The sequence below is a fragment of the Vulpes vulpes genome, chromosome 1 (genome assembly GCF_048418805.1).
Source record: "Vulpes vulpes isolate BD-2025 chromosome 1, VulVul3, whole genome shotgun sequence".
Taxonomy (NCBI): Eukaryota; Metazoa; Chordata; class Mammalia; order Carnivora; family Canidae; genus Vulpes; species Vulpes vulpes.
In genome coordinates this window covers 20,171,135-20,182,294 of record NC_132780.1, presented here as the reverse complement: position 1 = coordinate 20,182,294, position 11,160 = coordinate 20,171,135, and the positions used below count along the sequence as shown (strand labels likewise).

Genomic DNA, 11,160 nt, shown 5'->3' with positions numbered 1-11,160 from the left:
GGGGGCTCACGTGGTCACCAGCTGTCTCCAGGCCAGAGCTCATACAGGTCCCGCCCACTACCCTGTTTATATCCTAGGCCTGAGGTTCTTAACCAGGGATGGAGGGGATTTTGTTTCTAAAGGGACATTTGGCATATCCAGAGTCATGGTTAAGGGGTGTGCCTGGCATTTAGTGGATAGAGGCCAAGGATGCTGCTAAACATATAATGCTGAGGGCAGTCACTACTGCTGGCTGAATTGTGCCCCGTTTCCCCTAGATGCATAGATTGAAGCCCTAATCCTCACTGGGACTGTATTTGGTTCTAGGGCTTTAGGGGATCATAAGGCCATAGTGGAGGGCTCCTAACCTGATAGGGTTGGTGATCTTATTGGAACCTGCACCTGCACTGAGGAAAGGCCATATCCATGGCAGGAAGAAGTCCTTACTGAGTAGCTGAATTGGTTGGCACCTCTGCTTGGACTTTCGAGTCTTAGGATTACAAGAAAATAAATTTCTGTTGCTTAAGCCATCCAGTCTATGGTATTTTGTTATGGCAGCTGAGCTGACGTAGGCAATCCCGCCACAGTACAGGATCATCTGGCCTCAGAGGAGAGGTGTGCAGAAGTTGAGAGGCTTCCTGAACATGCTGTATTTGAGGGTTTCAGACATGCATATGCACAAAGAGATGTCCCAGTGGGTGTCTGATTTGCAGGCGGGTGACCATCTTGGTACTTCACACTAACCATGATGTACATAACAGCTACATTAAGTTGATTGAAAGTTAAACAACTATTACAACGTGGCCATATGATATATGCATGTATGTAAGGAAATAGCTACTCTTTTTAAAAAAATATTTTATTATTTTTTATTCATGAGAGACACTGAGAGAGGCAGAGACATAGGCAGAGGGAGAAGCAGGCTCCCTGTGAGGAGCTGGGTGTGGGACTCAATACCAGGACCTTGGGATCACAACCTGAGCCAAAAGTGTCCCTAGGAAATTAATCTAAAGACAAAGACATTTGGCAGAAAGATAGAGGACATTTGTGTTGGGGTTTGTGAAGCCTTTTACATGGAATATAGGAATATTGAAGTCAAAGCATTTACCAAAAATACACATAAAGTGTGAGTTGCAGTTGATACCGTATTTCAGAAAAACACTGTGACATGAGTGTAACTGAGGAAATTATACATATAATATATAACATATATATTATACATTCTTAAAATTTATAAGAAAATCTTTTAAAAATATTTATGTATGTGTATGTATGTAGCTTCCATGCCCAGCATGGAACTCAACACAGGAATTGAACTCACCACCGTGAGATCAAGACCTGAGCTGATATAGTGATGGGCATTAAGGAAGGTACTTGTTGGGATGAGCACTGGGGGTTATATGTACGTGATGAATCACTAAATTCTACTCCTGAAATCAATAGTACACTATATATTAACTAACTTGAATTTTTAAGAAAGATTTTATTTATTTGAGAGAGAATGAGTGAGAGAGAAGGAACAGAGGGAGGGGCAGAAGGAGAAACAGACCCCGCACTGAGTGGGAAGCCTGACATGGGGCTCGATTCCGGAACTCCAGGAGCATGACCTAAGCCAAAGGCTCAACCAACTGAACCACTCAGGCTCCCCAACTAACTTGAATTTAAGGCAAAAAAGAGTCAGACACTTAACTGACTGAGCCACCCAGATGCACCTAAAAATATTTGTACATAAGATCTTTACTTGATCAGAGTTCCAAAAGGCGAATTGACAAAAAGATAGTTGTTAGGGAAAATAATAAAAATATAGATATCTACCCAGAAACACACAAATTATACATGTATCATTACCTGCTAATTTGTGTGGCACTTCTTCCCTGCAGTAGTGATCAGAGCGCAAGTATAGATATAGAAAAGAGAGCAAAGCAACTGTGAACAGAGTTGGGATTTTTCCAAATTAGAACAACTTTGGTGGTAGGAAGATGATGAGTCCAGGTCGGTTGGAAGAACCTGGTAAAATAACCCAAAGTTCCAAAATGAAACTAGAGTTCAGAGAGACAGGTTTGATTTGGGCATCTTAGAGAAATTGAAACCATGGTGTTAGGGGCACCTGGGTGGCTCAGTAGTTGAATGTCAGCCTTTGGCTCAAGTTGTGATCCCGGGGTCCCGGCATTGAGTCCTGCATCAGGCTGCTTGTGGGGAGCCTGCTTCTCCTGCTGCCCATGTCTCTGCTTCTCTCTCTGTGTTTCTCATGAATAAATTTTAAAAAATAAAATCTTAAAAAAAGAGAAAGGAACCATGGAGTTAAATGAGATCCACCCAGATTTGTGTCTGGAGAAAGGCAGATCTACCATGCACCCACAAACTCTGATGATGGAAAGCCTGCAGATGTGACGGTTCAGGGACAGTCAGAAAATGAGCAGAGGAGGCCAGTGAAGTGACTGTTTCAAGAAGGAAGTGGTTAATACAACCGACAGAGGAACAAAGGTGAGACATGGGGTGAGAAGCATCCAACGAGAGTTCCAGGAAGCCATTAATGTTTATCACTAAAACAGCTTCAGTGGATGTGTGTATGGGTGGGGAGAGAGAAACCAGTTTCCAGTGGGTTGACACCTGAGTCTGAGGGACAAAGCAGAAAATTGGTCTTCAGAGTCATGGATCAGTGAAAGTAGAGGGGATGGAGGTTTCCCCACATGATTGTCCATGTTCTAAAGCTTGAGCTCTCATTCCTAACTCAGAATTGGAAAAGTCTTTCTCTGATTGACATATTTCACTTAGCACAATACACTTTAGCTCCATCCATGTCATTACAAATGACAAGATTTCATTCTTTCTGATGGTTGAATAATATTCCACTGTGTATATACGCCACATCTTTTTTTTTTTAATCCATTCTCAGTTGATGGACATTTGGGCTGCTTCCTTAATTTTAGCCATCATTTCTAAACAATAAAAGAAAGTATGACTTCTGTGCCTAAAATATGTGAAAGATCTCCACTTTCCCTGAGCCATTATCAACTATCATCTAGAATAACATGGGAGCCTCTGAACTGGTCTCACTAGATATATTCTTCCTCATTTGTAAATGGAAACAAGCTTAGCAGAACAAGAATACAAAGGAATTTTATTTTTAAATTTATTTTTAATTTATTTTTTTAAAGATTTCATTTATTTATTCATAGAGACACACACACACACACACACAGAGAGAGAGAGAGAGAGAGAGGCAGAGACACAGGCAGAGGGAGAAGCAGGCTCCATGCAGAGAGCCCGCCGTGGGACTCGATCCAGGGTCTCCAGGATCACGCCCTGGGCTGCAGGCGGCGCTAAACGGCTGCGCCACGAGGGCTGCCCACATAGGAATTTTATAACGGAGACAATGAATATCTACAAAAATTATAGCAATTTTCTTTCTCAGCAGTATGATATTAAAAATATTCCCCATAATACTGGTACTAAGAAAAGGATACTTGCTACTCACTAATATCCTGGAGGTTCTAGCCAGGTAGTAAGACAGGAAAAAAAGAAAATTGATTTTATAAAAAAATTCACAAAATTTTTAAATCTAGAAATAATCTAAAATACTCCAAAACTATTATTTTTTTTTACTCCAAAACTATTAAAATTAAGATGTGAACTTTGCAAGATCACCGAGTACACATTTGATATACAAAAATTAACTTTATTTTTATAATACCTGCAACAAACAATGGTGATAAAATTATTTAAAGAATGATACCACTTACAAAATGAAAGTAATGTATCTAAGGACCTACCTGGGGATGGTATAACTAGAAGATATATCTTATGCAAATCTAACAAAAGACGGGCACATTCTGTACATAAAGGATGGCATGATATTATTTAGGGAAATCAGTGAACATTTAAATACATGGCAAAATATTACACATTTAGGTTTCAGACTTGTATGGATTGAAAGATTGAAGAGATGATAATCCCTCCTAAAATGATCTGTAGTAAACATGAGAGACACCTAACTCTGGGAAATGAATAAGGGGTAGTGGACGGGGAAGTGGGGGGGGGGACTTGTTGATGGGCAATGAGGGGGGCACTTGGTGGGATGAACACTGGGTGTTATGCTATATGTTGGAAAATTGAACTCCAATAAAAAATTTAAAAAAATAAAATGATCTGTAGCTTTAGTATAATTTCATGCACAGCAACCCTGTCTGGTCTTTTGTGACAAGTGGCATCCTAAAGTTAATAGTGAAATCTAAAGGGCCCAGGACAATCCAGGAAATCCTGGGAAATAACAAAACCAGAAAATATTACTAATCTAAGGACCAGTACCCATCATCCATTGCTGGACATCCCTCTGGATTATCGGTGTTAGTCATCTGTCCTGGTTGTCAACCCCAGAAATAGGTGACATTCCCAATTATGCTGTCTGTTTCTCCATGGGTTTGTTTTCTTCTGCATAACCCCTCTCTCTATAGTTGGAAAGGTTATTCTGCAGTGCACAAGTCATCCTATCACAGCCATTATCAAAATGCTCAATGAGCTCCTTTTGCCTTAAAGATAAAATGTGCATTTAAGATGTGGCTTCCATGGCTGTGCTTGATGTACTGCCTGCATGTACCCAGTGTTACCCAGTATCAAAGCTCTACTCACACTGCTTGGTTTTCAGCCTCTGTTTAGCATGAGCCTCTGCAGGAACTGGTATAGACTCCTGCCACCATCATCCCCCTTCGTCATCTGCATGCCCTCCTCAATGTCTCTATGTAGTGGAATTTTGCACAGAAAGAGGCTCTGATGACATCCTGCATTTCTTCCACCCCAACTTATCCCCTTTTGCTTCATTTACTCACTTTTTTTTAAGATCTGCACTCCTGGACAATCAGCCCTGCTCTGGCAGAGATTTTTGTTTTGATGTGCGGTCCTTTCACCAGTGCCTGGCACATAGTAGGCTCTTGTAGCAGAGACTGCCACTGCCTATCAGAACTCTGTCACATCCCTCCTCATTCCATTAGTCACAGAAATGCCAGTATGTATCTTGTCACAGAGATGCCTGGAACAAAGGCTGTCATTCTCAACCTCCCTTACATCCAAGTGGGGCAAAGCTATTAGGTTCTAACCACTGAGAAATAAGTGGAAGTGTTTTTGAGTGTTTCCAACAAATCTACATAACAAACAATCAGCCAGTACTTCCTCCCCTTTTCCTCCCTCCCTTTCACCTCGTGTTTCATTTTACTGTCTGGAATACAAACCAGGCTCAGTATTTTCTGAAAGAGTAGAGCTCTACTTAAGCATCTGGCCTAGTCCTGTTGACCAGTTTTGGAAGATTTTGAGTTGGAACAGTGAGAGGAACAGCCTTGTGTGGAAAAGACCCCTCCATTCCTCTGAGAAGGCTCTCAAGCCCCTGCACTTTTATCTGGAGACCTGAAATTCTGCTACCTTACACATTTTTTTCCCCCTTGAGACTGGAGGTTTCCTACCTAGATTAGAATATAGAAAATTTGGGATGTCATAAACATGCTCCAAACCAGTCTGTCATGTCTTGGGATGAAGAACACTAAGATTCAGTATCAACAGAAGCTCTTGGACTGTGAACACCTAGTAGATGAAGAACAGGAAGAAGGACATTCAGTACTGGTACTGAGGTAACAATTGCTGTGAGTTTCAGTTTCCTGTAGTACTGAGTAACAACAGCTGCCATGCTTTGAGTTGACTTACAAGTGTCAGAGCCCATGCTGGTTTCTTGATATTTTTTATCTCGTTAAATATGCATGTCACCCCTTTGAGGCTGGAGTTAATGTTCTCTGATATATAACATAAAGCTCAGATTTAAAGAATGGGTTTCAGCCATGTGGGGTGTCAGAATACTGGTGGGGGGAAGGGACCCCTATAATGGTTATATTAATGGGTTGATAGAATAAAAATTCGTAAGGAACAAAGGGTCCAGACAGCATTTTAAGGACCATAATCAGGAGTCTCAGGTGCTGGGGCACCTGGATGGCTCAGTGGTTGAGTGTCTGCCTGCAGCTCTGGTCGTAGTCCCAGGTTCCTGGGATCGAGTCCTGTGTTAGACTCCCTGCAGGGAGCCTGCTTTTCCCTCTGTGTCTCTGCCTCTCTCTGTGTGTCTCTTGTGAATAAATAAATGGAATTTTGTTTTTAAAGGAGTCTCAAATGCTAAGCTGTGCTACAGCCTCATTTATATACTCATTGACCTGGCGTATATTTCTGAAGGACTTTCTTAGTGGCAAGAGCTGTGAGCACAGCCACCATACACCACATGGGCTAAATTCACACAAGTTCACTGTAGAGACAGGAAAATGGATATGTATGCAGTGTTAGAGCCCCTGTGCTGTTACAGGGGAGCATGGAAGTGATATCTGAAGTCAAGCTGGAGGATTTGGGGAACTTTTTGGGGGGAGACTCTTTGGGGTGGCGCCTTGCTGGCTCCTGTTCCCCTTGATAAATGCCTATTCTGTACTAGTTGTTAAATATCTTGAATGATATTTTGCAGCAAAGGAAAGAAGAACTAGAGACAAAGACCAAACTAGGAAGGAAATGTTCCGTCCCTCCATGGGTGCAACACAGCTCACACAGCCCAAGGTCAATGCCAGTGTTCAGCTCTAACTGTGGCCAGCACATCTCTTGGTCATTTGTCCAGGGTTCTCTGTGTTCTGAACCTTCTCCTGCATTCCTGAGGTGAAGCCCTGTTGGCTTGCTCTTGTATCCTCTTCCTGCAAAGCCAGTAATCAACCAGGAGGCACATGAGGGCCACCAGGACCAGGAAAGCCAGACCAATCTGAAGGATATTATGGGCAGTGTGATCCCAGAAGGCAGGGTCTGGGGTGAGAAGAACAGACTGATTACTGACAGGAATAGCCGGGCACCACCTCACTCCACCACTCTCCCACTCCCCGTTCCAGATCACATTCCTTCACAGTGTGCAGCACCCCATTGCTTGCTTACCTTGCTGGAATTCTGCTTCTGTGGCTAACAAGTAGGTGTCCCAAGGTTCTGCGGATGATAGGGAAGTGAAGTAGGGAGAAAAAGAGATGGTGCTGGTCTCTGCTGAGGGAGCCTCTCCTCCCCTTGGATGGACCCCATGATCTTTTGCAGCTTTTCCAGGTCCCCACCCCACTTCCAGGTCCTATTGGCTTCGTCTGGCAGGTAGAGAGCAGGAGCCAAAGAGCAGGCAAACCCAAGGGGGAATTCAGCTCCAGGGCCTCATGCCAGATGTGTCTTCCTTCTAGCCCTCAGTTTCCTAATTATGTTGGTCAACATGACTTCTTCCTTACACATGGGGTAACTCACAGGCTCCCCATTTTCTTCAAGGCCCTGAGCCCAGCCACCCTGTCCCTAGCAGCATGTGTACGAAGTCACTGCTGGTGCAAGGCTTCTGTGCTGCTCTGCTGTCATGCTGGCCATCCCCCTGCCACACTCGGTGGCCACTCCCTCTCTCTGGAACACTATTCCCCATGTAGGCACAGGAGAATGCCCTCAGTTCCCCCCCCCCTTTTTTTAAGATTTTATTTATTCATGAGAGACAGAGAGAGAGAGAGAGAGAGAGACAGACAGACAGACAGAAACAGAGACAGAGACACAGGCAGAGGGAGAAGCAGGTTCCATGCAGGGACTCCCTGGGCAGAAGGCAGGCACTAAACCTCTGAGCCACCCGGGGATCCCCCCCTTAGTTCTTTAGGTACTTGCTCTGTGAGGCCCATTCAGACAGCTCTAATATTGCCACCTGCTCTCCCCAACACTGTCATCCTGTTCTACTCTGTCTTCTTTCCACACCACCATTTGCTCCTCCTGTGCTATATGATTGGCTTATTTATCTGGCTTTGACTCATGGTCTATCTCCTGCTGGGATGGATACAATATAGTGCCACAAAAGCAAGGATATTTGTCTGCTCGACTGATGGAGTTGCAGGTCATGGCAAATACTATGCAGTAAATGGGATATTTTGAACAAATGCCATGTTTTTAATGCACTGGGAGTCTTTGCTCTCTTCCCCAGGCTTAGAAATACCTGTTACTCACCAGAAAAAGATGTATGTTCTGTGGGTACAAGACTGGTGTCCCCAACACCTTCTGGCAGTGGAAACAAAGAAAACCATGAGGGTTTTGGGTTTCCTCTGGTCTTCCTGCCTCATCTCTGAGCCCTCCCTCTTCTTGTCCCTCTGGCCTTCTTCCTCAGGAACAATCAAATGGGCTTCCACAAAATGCATGTGGATGAGGGTGCTGGAGCGAGATGCCCTCCGTGTTTTCCCACCTGTCCCTTCCTCATCACTGGTCAGGCTTTACTTGGGGTTCCAGAGAGGACATGAGGGGAAATCTGGGAGTTTCCTCACCTGTGACCAGGAGCTTCACAGGCTTACTGGGGAAAGACCATGCATGGTTGTTATAAGAGCCAAAACATCTGTAAGTCCCTCTGTGGGCTGTGGTCACAGGGCCTATGGGAAACTCCACCTGGATGTTCCCATATCTGTGTTGTGGTTGGCTGGATCGTCCCTCCTTGAGCAGAAAGAACTTGTTTGTTGCAGTGTCTAGACGGCAAGAAAAGGTCACGTTCTTTCCCGAAATCACCTTATTCCCGGGATGAACGGAGAGAGTGGGTGTATCATACATTCCTGTGGGAGAAGGAGACAAGTAAGTTAAGAGAGTCTTTATCCTACCTTCTGTGTTCCCTTCCTCTTTGGCCTTAAGGCTGAGATATCACTCCCCAGAATCTCTGTTTCTTATTTTGGTCATGGACACTTCCTCCCTGATCTCTCCCTTCAAGACTGAGACACTCACTCTTCTAGCTTTTAGGGGCAGTAATATGAATCTCTCTCTCTGAGGATTTCTGACATCAGTGGTGCTCAGAGTTAGTGATCCTTGGGGCCAGCGACATTGGTATTGCCTGGAAGCTTATTAGAAATTCACATTCCCAGGCTCCACCCCAGACCCCGAATCAGAAACTCAGGGGAAAGGCAACCATCTGTGTGTTTAAAAATAATTATTGTTCACAGCATCCACTACATTATCTAAGAAATTAAAGTGCTTGGAATTTAAATTGTAACTTGAGGAACTGTAAAATGTTATTCAAGAGGTAATGTATTTAGAGAAGAATTAATGAACTAATAAATAACAAAATAAAAGGAAAAAATTACTATTGTTTTAAGTTGTTATGAACTACATGAAACATTAAATTTACTATCTTAACCATTTTTAAGTGTACAGTAGTTCAATGGCATCAAGCGCATTCACATTGTCATGCAAACATCACCACCATCCATCTCCAGGATTCTTTTCATCTTGCAGAACTGAAACCATCCCCATTATTAAGCAGCCTCTCCCCATCCCCATCCTGTATCCCCTGGCACCCACCATTTTGTTTTCTTTCTCTATGAATTTGACCATTCTAGGTCCCACAGAGAAGTGACTTAGGTACTTGCTCTGTGAGGCCCATTCAGACAGCTCTAATATTGCCACCTGCTCTCCCCAACACTGTCATCCTGTATTTGTCCTTCTGTCACTGACTTATCTCACTAACCATAATGTCCTCCAGATTTGTCCATGCTATAGCAGGTGTCCCAATCTCCTTCCTTTTTAAGGCTGAATAATATTCCATCATGTGTATACCACATTTTGTTTATCTGTTCCTTTGTCAGTAGACACTGGGATTGTTGCTACCTTTTGGCTATTGTAAACAGGGCTTTCATGAACATGGGTGCACACTGGAGCCATTTGTGTTTTCACAAGCCCTCCAGGTGATTCTGATACCTGCTTAAGTTTGAGAACTGCATCCCTTGGCTGAAGGGAGTGTCCTTATCCAAGACTGCATTCTCTCCTAATCCCATTCCATACCACCATTTACTCCTCGTGCTTATTGATGGGTGGTTTGTCCTGACTTGGACTCATGGTCTGTCTTCTGTTGCTAGAACATAAGTGCCACAAAAGCACAGACGTTTGAATGGAACCTCCCTAGGAGGGGTTGACACTGGCAGGTACAGAGCCCCTAGTCTCATCTTGAGACCATTCAGAAGGGCCTTCCCAGGTCCAGAGTTCCACATTTGCTTGGCTGAGGTGTCTGTTGAAACAACCAGCATTGCCTTATACCTGGCTTGTTTCCCTCATTCCTCATCATAGGGTCACTTTTGAGAATGATCCCCAGTGCATCTCCCCTGGAGAACCTGACCTATGACAAATCTGCCTCTAGGTCATAGATAACCACTAAGTGAGGTTGAATGACACTAGCGGAGATTAATAGATTAATGATGACCCTCCCCAGGACTCAGACCCAAGATGAAATAGTTACCTGTTACCACCAGATCCAGAGGGTCACTAGGCTTTGACCAGAGCTCCTTGATTCGGTAAAAGCACCTGTATTGCCCTGCAGTGAGTAGGGTCATTTTTGGGATGTGGAACATGACGGTGTTCCTCCTTTCAAGTTGTTTTGGGCTCTGCTGGGCATAGAGATGTCCTTCAAGATGCAGCTGATATTCAATGGCCTTAGGAGTCCCCTGGCACCAGATGAACACTGGCATTCCCTTTGGAATCATGAAATTTGGCTTGACCCAGATGATGGGTTTTGAAAGAATCTCTGGAAGAGAATCAGAGGCTGGAGTTCCAGATAAAGTCCCTACCCACGCAAATTTCTACCCTGTTGGCCTCAAGCCCTCCTAGCAAACCAGAGCCCCTGACCCCTCCTTTGGTTTCATAGATAGATACTGCATCTGAGCCCAGAAGAGAGATTCTGTGGCTCTGAAGAAGGGACTCACGCTTCTGGGTGCTGGTGGTCTGGCTCAGGTACAGCCCTGGAAGACAAGAACAATGAGACATGCCGCTCACCCACACCCAGGCTCCCAAATTCTGTTTCCCCTGTGTGCAAGAACTCACCAAGGAAGAGAAGGGCAGTGAGTGTAGAGGTCATAGCACTGATTATACCAGGCACATATGGAGGAGCTGAGTGGAGACTGAGCCCAGCAGGCCAGTAAGTGCACAGGATGTGGTGGGTGAAGCCCAACAACACTATTTGACATGGGGCTTTCACACTGACTTTTTATAAGAAGGCTCACAGTCTTCCCTGTACTTTGACCATGAGACAAATCATGGTCCCTATGACATATCTGATCATCTCTGTGGTCTAACCAGATCCTCTGACAATTGTATGCCTCACCTGAGACTCATCTCAGGGTTCACTTCTAAATTTTGAAATGTGAACATTAT

General features: G+C 44.1%; 1 protein-coding gene across 1 annotated transcript; it reads right to left on the bottom strand.

Annotated features, from left to right (window-relative positions):
• Positions 1 to 3,637: 3,637 nt before the first annotated feature.
• Positions 3,638 to 10,936, bottom strand: NCR1 (natural cytotoxicity triggering receptor 1). The gene is made up of 7 exons (XM_025985335.2): positions 10,831 to 10,936; positions 10,713 to 10,748; positions 10,250 to 10,534; positions 8,301 to 8,579; positions 7,990 to 8,040; positions 6,916 to 6,963; positions 3,638 to 6,789 (listed from the first exon to the last, which is right to left on the bottom strand). The coding sequence occupies exons 1-7, from the start codon at positions 10,862 to 10,864 to the stop codon at positions 6,599 to 6,601; spliced, it is 924 nt and encodes a 307-aa protein (XP_025841120.1). The 5' UTR covers positions 10,865 to 10,936; the 3' UTR covers positions 3,638 to 6,598.
• Between the last annotated feature and the right edge of the window lie 224 nt (positions 10,937 to 11,160).